This window comes from Lentinus tigrinus, assembly GCF_003813185.1.
Source record: "Lentinus tigrinus ALCF2SS1-7 unplaced genomic scaffold L226scaffold_3, whole genome shotgun sequence".
NCBI classification, from domain to species: Eukaryota; Fungi; Basidiomycota; class Agaricomycetes; order Polyporales; family Polyporaceae; genus Lentinus; species Lentinus tigrinus.
In genome coordinates this window covers 728191-741084 of record NW_027137912.1, presented here as the reverse complement: position 1 = coordinate 741084, position 12894 = coordinate 728191, and the positions used below count along the sequence as shown (strand labels likewise).

The 12894-nt window shown below is 55.0% G+C and overlaps 4 protein-coding genes across 4 annotated transcripts; 2 read left to right on the top strand and 2 right to left on the bottom strand.

Moving 5' to 3' along the window:
- The first annotated feature begins 31 nt into the window (after positions 1 to 31).
- L226DRAFT_500229 (glycerol-3-phosphate O-acyltransferase) lies at positions 32 to 3473 on the top strand. The gene is made up of 10 exons (XM_067677757.1): positions 32 to 309; positions 363 to 489; positions 548 to 922; positions 1123 to 1436; positions 1489 to 1680; positions 1738 to 1894; positions 1950 to 2196; positions 2255 to 2399; positions 2451 to 2570; positions 2620 to 3473. Exons 1-10 carry the CDS (start codon positions 139 to 141, stop codon positions 3157 to 3159), a joined length of 2388 nt encoding a protein of 795 aa, XP_067540547.1. The 5' UTR covers positions 32 to 138; the 3' UTR covers positions 3160 to 3473.
- On the bottom strand, positions 3301 to 5442 carry L226DRAFT_590363 (methionine aminopeptidase; the record flags this gene model as incomplete). The annotated part of the gene is made up of 13 exons (XM_067685607.1): positions 3301 to 3560; positions 3617 to 3717; positions 3795 to 3951; positions 4039 to 4186; positions 4253 to 4273; positions 4333 to 4406; positions 4465 to 4616; positions 4722 to 4810; positions 4893 to 5018; positions 5069 to 5141; positions 5195 to 5196; positions 5249 to 5301; positions 5357 to 5442. 13 exons carry the CDS (start codon positions 5440 to 5442, stop codon positions 3494 to 3496), a joined length of 1149 nt encoding a protein of 382 aa, XP_067540546.1. The 3' UTR covers positions 3301 to 3493.
- Positions 5443 to 5566: 124 nt separating this feature from the next.
- Positions 5567 to 7567, top strand: L226DRAFT_557288 (FAD/NAD(P)-binding domain-containing protein). The gene is made up of 3 exons (XM_067683168.1): positions 5567 to 5884; positions 6105 to 6449; positions 6522 to 7567. Exons 1-3 carry the CDS (start codon positions 5672 to 5674, stop codon positions 7374 to 7376), a joined length of 1413 nt encoding a protein of 470 aa, XP_067540545.1. The 5' UTR covers positions 5567 to 5671; the 3' UTR covers positions 7377 to 7567.
- Positions 7568 to 8302: 735 nt separating this feature from the next.
- On the bottom strand, positions 8303 to 10299 carry L226DRAFT_530174 (uncharacterized protein). The gene is made up of 7 exons (XM_067679780.1): positions 9540 to 10299; positions 9362 to 9485; positions 9049 to 9307; positions 8852 to 8996; positions 8508 to 8801; positions 8383 to 8455; positions 8303 to 8324 (listed from the first exon to the last, which is right to left on the bottom strand). Exons 1-5 carry the CDS (start codon positions 9853 to 9855, stop codon positions 8566 to 8568), a joined length of 1080 nt encoding a protein of 359 aa, XP_067540544.1. The 5' UTR covers positions 9856 to 10299; the 3' UTR covers positions 8303 to 8324; positions 8383 to 8455; positions 8508 to 8565.
- Between the last annotated feature and the right edge of the window lie 2595 nt (positions 10300 to 12894).

Sequence of the window (12894 nt, the reverse complement as noted above, 5' to 3'; positions counted from 1 at the left end):
ATCAATGTCGCGTGACGGACACGACGACACATGATTGAAGTCATCGCCGTGCTAGCGCCCTCTCTCTCTACATACTTCAGACCAATCCCCACCTGCGGCCACAACCGCCTCTAACGACTTCACGACCTCTTAGCCCAGATGGACATTGCAAACAAACACAATGAAAGCTCTGATATCGTCTACGACGCTGCGCTCGTCTTCTGGAGAGTCGTCACCAACATATTCTTTCGAGAAGTACGACCGCGCGGTGCCTTCAATATTCCTCGTGAGGGTCCTGTCATATTCGTTGCCGCACCGCACAACAACCAGGTACGTGTGGATTACCCAGCATGCTCTGTAACAGACTCAATGCTACCATCCAGTTCCTTGACCCTCTCATACTGTACCAAGAAGTACACAGAGAGACAAGACGTCATGTCCGTTCCCTTATTGCTGCGAAGAGTATGAAGAGGAAGTTTATTGGATTCTTTGCGGGGTTGATGGCTAGTAGTGAGTATTCGTCTACTATGTTTGCGGCGCATTCACTGAGAGACTCGGACACGCCAAGTTCCCGTCGTCCGAGCTGCTGACGATGCGAAGCCCGGGACGGGCCACATCACCATCTCGGACGAAGACCCATGTCTCATTATCGGTCATGGCACCAAATTCACCACGGAGTTCACGCCGAAGATGCAAATCATGCTCCCGAGGTCGGTTGGGTCGAGTGTCGCGGAAGTCGTAGAGATTCTGTCAGATACCCAACTGAAGATTCGGAAGGAATTCTCGGGCATTGCGAAGGTCCGGGACAAAATCAAGGAGGCTCATGCTGCTGGCCAGCGGGGTTTGTCATACAAGAGACTGCCGTTCGTTGACCAACACGAGATGTATCAATACGTGTACCAATGCCTCACGGAAGGAGGCGCTATCTGTATATTTCCTGAAGGTACGTACCCGCGTCACGCCTTTGCTTCGCGCAGCCAAATCGCCGCCCCTCTGCAAGCTACCACATCCCCATTGTCTGCTGTTAGACGACTCACGTTGATGCCATATCGTCACTACCTCGAGACTTTGGGGTATCGAAGCGTCTCACTCGTTCTGCCCTGTCGACCCCATCTTTCTCACATCCATTTCATTCGTCAACAGGTGGTAGTCATGATCGCACGGACTTGCTGCCGCTCAAAGCCGGTGTCTCTCTAATGGCGCTTGGAGCCATGGCGAACCACCCGGATCTCAAGGTCAAAATCGTACCAGTCGGCTTGTCCTACTTCCATGCGCACCGTTTCCGGTCGCGCGCGGTCGTCGAATTTGGTTCGCCTCTGGACGTCCCTCCGGAATTCATCGAAATGTTCAAGGAGGGAGGCCCAAAGAAGAGGGAGGCCGTCGGCAAGTTCCTGGATGTTATCTACGACGCGCTGAAGACTGTCACTCTTCGCGCTCCGGACTACGACACGCTCATGGTACGAAACGCTGCTCATGACGTAGTCGGTATTTTCTCACTACCGCATTTAGCTCATACAAGCCGCCCGGCGCCTGTACAAGACACCTGGCCAACACCTGACCCTAGGCCAGGTTGTTGAGCTGAACAAACGGTTCCTGCAGGGGTACCTGCACTTCAAAGACGAACCCAAGGTGCAGAAGCTCCGAGGCGATGTGTTGAAATACAACCGCTTGCTCAGGGATCTAGGCCTGCGCGACCACCAGGTAGATCGACAGCTTCCGTATTCCGTGTTTCACGTGTATTGACGTCTCGACGATTAGGTCCCTCTAGCACAAAAGGCCGGATGGAAAACGTTCGGGCTCCTGACTTACCGGCTGGGTCTCCTCACTGTCTGGACCATCCTGGCACTACCTGGGGTCATCTTGAACGGGCCCATTTTCATTACTGCATCCGTTATTTCCCGCAAGAAGGCAAAAGGTTAAAATGTCTTCTGGGTTGTTCGGGCGTCGGACTCATTCCATTCAATTTTTAGAGGCGCTTGCTGCGTCCGAGGTCAAAATTGCGGGACGCGACGTTCTCGCGACATGGAAGATTCTCGTCACTCTCGGGGTCACTCCGATCTTGTATGCGTTCTACGCCACCCTCGCGACCATCGTAGCTGTCAAGGCTGGCGCTCCGCTCAAATGGAGGATCTGGACACCCTTCCTCGTCCTCATGATTCTACCCATGATAGGGTACGCTGCGCTTAAGTTCGGAGAAGCCGGGATGGACGTTCTCAAGTAAGTCCAGAGCGGTTGAGAATGACGGGCGGTCCCCTGATTTTGAGACCCGTGACAGGTCCCTGAGGCCGCTAGTGATCGCTTTAATACCTGGCCAGCAGCGTTCGCTTGATAAACTTAAGCGCATGCGCGAAGAAGTATCGAACGAATTAGCAGAAGTGATCAACGAGTACGGTCCCAAGATGTTTGACGACTTCAATGAGGTACGTTAGGCCCGTCTCTCCATTCCTCCCGCATACTCACATCCTCCGCAGTGGCGAATTCTAGTACCCTCTGCCACCGCCCCGCCTTCTTCCGGCCAGTCTGGTATCTGGCGTCGAAAGAGCGCCACCGGTGGTGTGGATGCGCAGGGCAACCTTCTCGTTCACCCTATGGCGAGTCCTCCCTCTCGACGACCTGATCCTTACTCATCACCATCCGTAGACCTGGCTCGACGAACGCCTCTTCGGCTGGACACGCAGTGCGACGCGCGGCACGAGTGCATGGGCGGGCACGCGGAGCCAGGAGATCAGCCGTGCAGCAACACCGGACGTGTCCGACGAAGAGGAAGCGCCCGACTACGACGACATCCTTGCCGTCCCCTCGAGCGATGGCGACTCGCTCTCCTCGCGTCCCCGCAGCCAACGTAGCTCATATGCCGACATCCAGCGGCTCCGCCGCACATCTAGCGCTGCGAACACGAACGGCGGTATGCTCAGCCAGCTCACGCCGATGACTGCGGCGGTAGCGACGGGCGAGCAGCACATTGACACGGATGGGCTGCACTTCCGCGGCGGACAGCAGCAGAATAGGGTTCGGAAAGCGAGCCTGTCGGACAGTGTACCCGTGGAGGTGATTGGAGGGGTGGACAGGGCGGAGCCGTTCAAGGAGGCGACGAAGGACCTGAACACGGAGATGAAGAAGCGGCGGAATAGCATGGACGAGGGCAACACGCCCAAGCCCAAGCCTAAGCCTGCGACCTAGGGATCCTTTTTCGAAGTTACAAGGTTGAGAGTGGTCTGTGGACGATGATCGACCTTGGGTTGGTCGGGGACTTTGCTACGGCTACGGCGGACGCTATTCACATCGTCCATGCACTACGATACCTCGCGACTCTAACTCCACTTCACAGCTTCCCACTCTGCTGCCTCCTGAACGCACTTCACCTCGATTGTACCTGCGTGTTCTGATATAATGCCATGTCATGCTGTTTCATCAATAGACGATGTCTCTCATGTTATATCAAGTAAGACAACAGTGTGTGTTGTACAGTAGATGGAGGATCATGCTCGAACTGCGATGCAGATAGCGCATGCGTTCATTCGAGTCCGAGGTCCTTTCTAGGCGCACCCTTCGTGAGGACCTCGACGCCAGTGTCGGTGATGCTGTGAAAGGGGTCAGTTACGTCGCAACGACAACAGCAAATACAGCTGTGGCTCACAGAAGCGTCTCCTCAAACTGTGCACTGCGCTTCCCGTCGATGGTGACGGCGGTCCAGTCGTCAGGCCAGTGCTCCAGGTCCCAGTGGCCGAGGTTGATCATCTGCACGCCAACACGCACACACGCATACACTCAGCGTTCAGAAGAAGAGTCGGGAGGGAGAAGGCATAAAGACTTACAGGCTCGATAGTGAAGGTCATGCCAGGACGCATGGTACCGATAGCCTTGTTCTTCGCGTAGTGCGGCACGTTGGGCGTGCAGTGGAAGAGGTCGTTGATGCCGTGTCCGCAGTATGTGCGTACGACCGAGCATCCATTCTGTCGTGCGATCGGCTCGCTGTATGAGCCGCCAGAAGTGGGTCAGCAGCTGATGCAAGCGCACATAGTAACGTACAGAGGTTGGAACTAAAGGGAGGGTACGCACATTGTCTTGCCGAGGTCGCGGATGAGCGCTCCAGGCTTGCAGAGCTTAATCGCCTCGTCCAGACACTTGCGCGCGGTGCGCATAAGCCGCAATGAGTCGTCGTCGACGCGGCCGACGGGGTAGGTCTCGTTGAGGTCACCGTGGAAACCTACACGGGAGAAGAATCATGGTTCAGTCAGTCTCTGACTAACTACTGAATTGCGTCACTGCGCACCGTCTTTGTAGAGCGTTACATCTGCGTAAGAAGACTTAGCATGATCCCGTCTGTCATTCTGAAGAAGATAGACTACGCACCGATGTTGATGATGTCGCCCTCCTGCAGCTTACGTTGGTCGGGGATACCATGGCAGATGACCTCGTTGACAGACCTGCGGAGGGCGAGATGTGAGACGAGTCCCTGCCAGAGCAAGTGGCAAGACAACCTACGTGCAGACCGACTTGGGGTAGTTACGGTAGTTTAAGGGGGACGGATACGCGCCGCGCTCGATCGTCGCATTGTGGACGATGGCATCAATCTCATCAGTGGTGATGCCCGGTCGGACGGCGGCAGCAGCGATGTCGAGGACCTCTCTAGCCAACTATACGGAGCAGAGACAAACACAGGGAGTGGTCAGAAGGGGCTATGGGATACGGCTGACGAGGCGCTTGAGAGCGGGACGTAGCGGAGAGGATGATGAGCTCACCTTGCACACATTGCGCATCTTCTCCTGCTCCTCCTTGGTCAAAATCTTCGGAGGCTGGCCGGCACGTCTGCTCTCGGACGTCGGAATGCCTGGAGTGGGAGGGTAGACAGGAGTGAGCGCGGCAGACTCACATCGCACGAGGAACAGCGTATAGGACGCGTTTGAGCGTACCATCGTTGACGTAGTCCGGGGCTTGGTCGAGGATGTGTTGGGGGACTTCTCGTTTGGGGGAGAGGGGGTAGACGGGCCGGATGGTGCCCGTGAAGTTGAAGGTGCCGAACGGGTTGAAGGTGCCGTCTGGGCTACGCATTAGGGCGAGACACGTCAGAGGCATTGCATCCACCTACTTTTGTTGATGTTGGGGTCGTCTAGGAGCGGGTGCTTCGGAGTGGCGAGGTCATGGATGATTTTGTGCGTTTTCTGCGGGGTTGATGAGTGTGCATTCACAACGCGGTGATGGATGAGCTAGCTACCCCTGGTGGAGATGTCAAATTCGAGTTGATCGGAGGGTCGCTAAGAGCACTTACAGTTGGCCTTGAAGCAGTCCTGACCGCAGAAGAAGGACCCCTTGATCCCGAGCCTGATGGGAACGACGGTAAGAACGGGAGGAGTAGGGCAGAGGAGAGGAGACGGACTTGTTGCAAGTGGGACACTCGAGGCGCGAAGGAGGGTGGCCGTTGGGGCAGTTGGAGGACTGGCAGGGGACGGCGACTGCAGACATGGTGGTCGAGTGGGATTATGATACCGGCGCCTGTCCGTGCGGACGAGTCGGGAAGCGCGTGGCTGTGCGTGATATACTTACGGCGAGACCAACTCCGCCGCAGGATCTTCTTGGACGTCGATGACAGCATTCTGTTACCCGTGATCCATGCCCAGCTCCCCTCGACGCCCCCCATCGCACAGTATATAAGCATGGGAACACCCATCATGTCTCCTACAACTCCCCCGCCATGGCCCTCCCCTCTTCCGCACAAGTCCTTGTCGTCGGCGCTGGTCCGACCGGTATGGTCCTTGCACTCGCCCTCCAGAAGAACGGGTGCCCGGACGTAGTCGTAGTGGACAGTGCTCTGCAAGGGGAGAACACTTCGCGTGCTGTCGCAATACACGCCGCTACAATCGAGGCAAGTACCACTTCTTTTGGGGAGTCAGGTTACAGGTACGAGGTGTCGTGAACGCATCCCGCATGTGTACGAAGAGGGCAGACGTAATGCACATGCCGGTTGTCGAGGCGGCACATGTAGTACTAAGTTGAGATACCTTCATGCTGCATCGACGCCTCAGTCCAGAAGATCTAGGTTAGGACCGGGGTAGTTTGTCCTCCATTGCTATATGTTTGTCACCGATTCACGATTCAAGCATCATAGTGACTTATCGCATCTCTAGGCCTTAGAAACTATCGACTGCGCCGAACGCCTAGTTAAGGAGGGCAACCAGGTCAAACGGACGACAATATGGCTTGGCCGAGACGAATCTCCCATCGACACTGCGTTCTTCTCCCCACTATCCAAGTACACCAAATACAACTACATCCTCGGCGTACCGCAACATGTTACAGAGAAAGTGATCGGGACAGTCGCGGAGGAACGGGGCATCAAAGTTCATCGACCTCACAAGGTCGCCAATATGAGGGCCAATGAGCAAGACCCCAGCTTCACCGACGTGGTCTTCGAGGATGGACACGTTCTCCGCGCTCGCGCCGTCGTAGGCGCAGACGGCTCTCGTTCGACCGTAAGCTGCGATCTGCCAACCTACTCCCAGCGCGCGAGCGCCACTGACTTGATCTCTTCACTCTCGTCACAGATCCGCCAGCTCGCGAATGTGAATTGGGCAAACCCTTATGGTCAGGTCGACACAGACTCAAAAGACCCCTCCCTCGCCAACATGATTATCGCCGACGTCACTTTCGCCAATGCCACGTCCGCGTTCCTGCAGGACGCAATCAATCTTGTCGTCTCAAACGACAATGCGTTCCTCTACATCACACTCCCCGGCACGCCTTACCCAGACCAGACGAACGAGACCGTCTACCGCATCGCGTGCAGCATCCCCGATGAGTTGGGCGTGCCGCCGCACGCCCCGGACATTGAGTATTGCCAGATGCTCATGGACCGCTGGGGCCCGAACATCGTCTTGCCCAAGGACACGCCCCGCGTGCAGGTGACGAAGACGGTCTGGTCTAGCCGCTTCCGCACGTTCTCGTCTATCGCCGACACGTTCCTCACGCACGCTCCGGGAAAGACCCCTGATGCCCCGCGGCGCGCTGGGCCAGTCTTGCTCATCGGCGACGCTGCGCACATCCACCCCCCGATGGGCGGGCAGGGCATGAACCTCGGCATCAGAGACGGAGTCAAGCTCGCGCCTCTGCTCACCGAGTACGTTCGGGCCGCATCCGCGTCCTCTGATTGCCAGGTGGAGGAGCTGCAGGCTCCGCTCAAGGCGTGGGCGACGGAGCGTCGTTCTCGCGCGTTGACGGTCATTGGGATCGTGAAGGACCTGCAGAAGATGCTTTGGATCCCCACGAGGCGGCAGTACTTACTTGGGTTCATCCCGTATAACCCTGGGTGGATGCGGAATAAGGTCTTGCGGTTCTTGGCGACGTTTGAGTGGTTCAGGGCGAATGCGGCGTGGAAGGTCAGCGGACTGGCGAACCGGTGAGACATGCAGACGATGTACAACTTGTAGACAATGTCATTATATACTCATATCTATACCCCGCCCCCTCCACTTAGTCGTAATGTACTGGTATCTGGTGTCAATACTCGACAACGTCGGCACGTCGCCGCACTTACGCCGGTGCTTGCTCCTATTCCTTCCTTGACAAGTAAGCGATTGCAAGTGTTCACCATAGGGTTGCAAATCCGATACTGAACCTCTAGTCATGGCGTAGTATAGGCCGAGACTACTCAGCGAGACCTAACGAAGGAAAATGCAAATCGAGAGAGCACTGATCACACCGTGCCCTACATTGACTCCGATGGGCCTGAGTACGGAGCAGCCACCAATCGCGACAATATGAGTTGGACAATGACGGAAGGAAACGAAGCGATATGGTCAGACCCACACTGCCACACCGTGTCGTAGCTCCATGCACCGTCAAAAACGTGTAGTTTTTTACCTGACGAAACGACTGATCAAGAAACTGAAGGCGGAGCAGCGACCAATCGATTGGCACCGGAAATCCATGTCATAACTGAGCAGCACGAAAGCAAAGGGACAGCAACGGATAGCGGGACGAAAGCAGCGCGACGATGGCCAGTAACTAGTCCTCAGTCTGCATGCGGTCCTCCTCCTCTTCCTCCTCGACCTCGTCGTGTGTCGGCAATGAGTCGTGGTAGACTGCTGGACGACCACCATGCATGAAGCCTCCTCCTGCACGGTGCGCTCCAGCCAAGTCCAACTCTGCCGAAGTAAAGGTCATGGCACTGGAGGCGTTGGACGGCGCGGGAGACGGAGCGCGCAGCTTACTTTGCCATGTCGCCACGCCCTCTCTCGATCGGCCCATGGGAATTCGCCTGGGCTTGCTCTCACTATCAGCAGCGACCATATTCATGACAGTATCGCCGTCATCTTCGGATGTGACGCCCGATGGCGTTTGAGACCGTGCTGCGATTAGTGTCAATCAGTTGCCCAGACGCATATTCGCCTAACAAGCAGTACGCACCATCGCTGTGCGCAGTCCACTCGGAATCCGAAGGTGGGGGAGGGAATAAGATGGAAGGAACCGTGTGCTGCTCCTGGGGCAAGTCTAAGCCTGCATAATCATCCTGATAGGGCTCGAAGACCTACATAAACGTTTGTCATGAGAAACATCCTCAACGCTCGTATATCGGAAGAGAGGCATAGGTTACGGCCAACTACTGAGAGCACCCAGGACTTTATCGTCCAATTGCCCATCCGATCTGATCGGACAAACCGACCGGAATGTAGATGGCGGCCATGAGATCTCGTCACTAACCATTGGTATTTTCCAGCTTTTGGGACAGTCAAGCGCGGAGGCGAACCAATAGAAGAGGCATTGGAGAACCGTGGGATCTTGAGATTGACTCGGGATGACTTCAGACACCCATGCACGGGTATACTCTGCAAAAAGTTGTCAGCGTAACGTTCGGAGTACGTCGAAGGGCGCATACCTTCGGAGAACGCGCCGAAGACCCATCCCCAATACGTCGTTAGGACAAAATAGTGGGATCGGTTCCGGGAACAGATGTCGTACACTTTGCCCCACCGCCGTTGGACGTCGCGATAGGGCACGATAGCGAGGCTTTTCTTGGGAAACTAACAACGACGTGAGGTTAACGAGATCGCACTTAAGTACAGTCCTTCCTACCACAGATGTTGTAACAAATGCCTCCAGATCCTTCTTGGATACAATCCACGGTGCCTGGACGAAGACGGTCATGGCAGGCCGTGTCATGTCGGCGGATTCAGTGACAGTGTCTGCATCGATTGCCCACTTGATCCACTGGATGAGGGCTCCATCGTGATCCTGTTCGACGGTCATGTCGTACTTCAACATCGCTGGAAAGACAAGTTGCATGATTCGGTGGATGGTGCGAATCGGGAAACTCTTGACCCAATCGACGACGCTGCAAGAGAGTGGAGAGTGAGATTTTGAATATTTTGGTGGGGTAATAACATACGTCTGCAGCTTGTTTGGAGCATCTTCATGTCGGGGCAAGACATCATATCCCGGGGCAGGAACCGTGATGTCAGGATATCGCTCCTGGCCATCAGTGGGTGTCGCAGGAAGTACGCGGGCACTGACTGAAAACATATTCATCAGTATATTCACCGAACACGGGATGAAATTGAACGTACAGTTCCGCACTAGGGCCCTGAAATCGTCAATCTTTTGCATCGACTGCAGTTCTCTGTATGACTCGTGGTGTATCTTGAGATAGTCGGCGGGGCTCTTGCTTCCGGTCTCAAATACGCTTGGCACAGTCGAAGCAAGCTTCATGTTGGGGATCACAGCCGTACTGAGATAGTGCTGTAGGTTATGGTGAGCATACGGGGGAGCAGGCGGCGGAGGCGGAGAGGAAGCTGATGAAGGCCCGGGAGCCGTAGGGGTAGATATGATGTATGGCAGATAAGACAGCAGGGCACCAGCTGTGTTGTATAGCACTTCCGCCATGGTTGGGGGATGAGTGGATTGGCGGAACGTCGTTGCAGGTGGTATATGAAGGCGAATGAACTCCCAAGCCGGTGTGGATTGAGGAGGTCACATCGAAAGCAGGTCTTCGTAGTCCCATGGCAACACGCGTCCTGCACTTCATCGTAGATAATCAACGGATATCCGAGACAACAAGGCAAGTAAGACAAAGACAGGGCATGCAAGTCGCGACAACGCCGTCCTTGTCGAAGAACAATGGCTGACTTGGCCCAGGCGCCCTCATCTGTCTTACGTAATCACAATAGCCTCCTTGGGCTCCTGACGGCCCTAAGTACAACACGTTCAGCGTCCGAGGCAGTGTCACCAATGTAGACAGGATATCGGGACGAAGCGTACACAAGGGAAGCCAAAGGGTCATCCTTATCGCTGCAGGTTTTCATGAGGCTGAAGCGTGTCAGAGGACAAGGCAGAAGGAGGAAAACGAGAGCACTGGAAGATGAAGGTGGCGACATCGATCGTGGGGTTGACAGTCTCGAAGTCTTCCAACATGGAGCACAAGACGAGAATGCATCCTGTAAAGTCGTAAGGCTATATGGCATTCACGATATTCTGGTCATAGCGCACAAGGCAACAACTTGTCGCTTTCGCGGAGCTTCAACTTGAAGTTTGTGGCTATACGGGCGACAACAAGGATCAGAACGGGAATAGTAGCCCATCGCCACAGGTACTACAAGTTTGACAACGTCTCCAAGCAAGGGCAATATTAAGTAGGACAAAGAGTTGGGGCTAGCCTCAGGGTCGGCAGCGCCCCGGAACCGGCTGCAAGAAAAGTTACGGTAATTCTCTACCCGGTCAACCTTTCACAATCATTATCCGCACTTTTTCGGTCACTGAAGAGGCCACCTTACTCTCCGTTATGCTGCAGATATCCTGATTCTCCGAAGGCCGCCTTTCAAAGTGTCCTTTCGACCCCTTGGGAAGGTGAGGAAAAGGCGACACTTCCTTTGTCCGGAAAATTCAGCCGTAATAAGAGACATTTCCAGTCACCCGAAATTATGATATGGCCCAATAGGAAGGCTTTCAGGGGGGAGGAAAGGTGACATTTCTGTGGTGAATTATCCAGACAAAGGATAGGCCAGATTCCTATGCCCTTCCGTGCCGTTGGTGTACTCAGGATAGGATTCCTTTGTTACTGTGGGAGAGGCTAGCAACAAGTCCATGAAATGAAGCCTGTCTCGCCAGAAAGCCCAGAGAAAGGCTAACCGGGTAAGTAATTATCGGACATTTTCCTGCCTCCGGTTCTGGGGCGATGCCTGTCGTGTAGTGAACATTGAACAAGGACTCCTCACCATGAGGAACAAGAGCGCACATCGGCAACTTCCGATTCGGAAATCAGCGACGGTCACGCAAGACTTAGACCGTCGCGTTGAACTTGGTTAGACCTGACAGAGTCGCATACTCTGGAGTATAAGAGACTGTTTCTGTCATTCGATCTGAACCTGGTCAGTCAAGAGTAACAAGTGAGCCAATACATTTACTCCGATGGCTACTAGGTACTATCATATAGTACACTAGCCTAGACGCAATCTCTTCGCTCGAGTCATGATGTCCGAAAAGTCACCTACCTAAGGTACGCCTTCCCTTGGATTCTGCACGCATCGTTGATCAGAGGGCTAACCAAATGGTAGTCCGTCACGCTCGGGATAGTCTCCACACTAGCAGAGTTGCTCCCAATCGGCGAAGGGCCTCGCGAAGTTGCGCATATCAATTCCTTTGATCACAATCATCTGTGACCTCAGGTTGACGGTGACTCCTTCTTCAGTTTCTGCGTTCGTGTTCGTTACAAATGGCCACAACCATGAGGTGCGTCGCACATCGGCATCCGTCTGTGTGCATACTCACTCGTGCATCGATGGCAACCCGGGCCTCCGACATCGCTTCGGACTAGAATACCGTCCACAGTCTCAGAAGGCTAGCCTTCTGAGGCTTCCAGGCTACAACGACGACGCCTCACGACGAAAGGCAACTCGCCTTCCGACTCCGAAGACACGGCCCTCATCACAGCGGTAGAAGCGGCGCAGGAACGCGCTCGGTTGTCCAGCCCTGAGCGGCACAGAAGCTCGGAACGGAGACGACTCCCAGCCCGCATCCGACAGCGGCAGGCCACCTCGGAGCAGCAGCCTCGCGAAGACCCGCAGTCCTCCGCGTTTCCAATTCTCTCGAAGCCTCGCCTTCCTGGAGCTGAGCAACCGCCGATCCTCCCTATAGATATACTAGGATATACTGTCCGACTCCGAGGAGCTGAAGAAGGTTCGCGGGACGGTCAGACGGCTGCACGTATGTTGGGTAGGTCGTGTACCGGGCCATAAGCGAGGGACACATCTCGCTGGCTTTGAACCAGATTCCGAAAGTTCGGAAGTCGAAACTTGTCTTCGGCAGAGCGGTAGGACTATGCTAATGCGCCAGCCATAAGTGGGTTTTTACTTGCGGATGCGCGGTGGACGTGTGTTAGCCGCTAGTCACTGACAGCTGACTCAAGTAGCCGGCTAGGGGCTTACACTGCCTGCAGCATGAGGTACGTGGGGCCGGGATGCAGGCTGTTGTCATAGACCGGAAACGAGCTACCTGTTGTGGACTATGAAGATGAAGGAGATCGTGCCGGGTATTGGAGATCAGGCGTTCATATCACACGGAGATACGAGATCGGCGCGATGAAGGCAGTCGGGTGCAATGGCATTGTGGCGTGAGGCGTTTGGTAGATATAGATACATATTAAGCAAGAGCGCGTACAGGGAATAGATAGAAGTACAACAATAGCTAAATGTCCGGTGCAGCAGGTACGAAAAGAATTATCCAGCGCCAGCGCCGACGATAGAGTACTTCGCCATCGACGCCAAGTAGACCTTGCACTCGAGGTGAGCAGGTTGCGGAGTGGGATGTGATGATGTGGGATGTGGTGGGGTATGGAAAGATGCTGGAGGTTTGGATTCTGGGGCGGGAGAAAGGGTGTACGGGTTGAGCCTGGGGGATATCGAGCAGGGGCATGGCGAGGCGCATCAG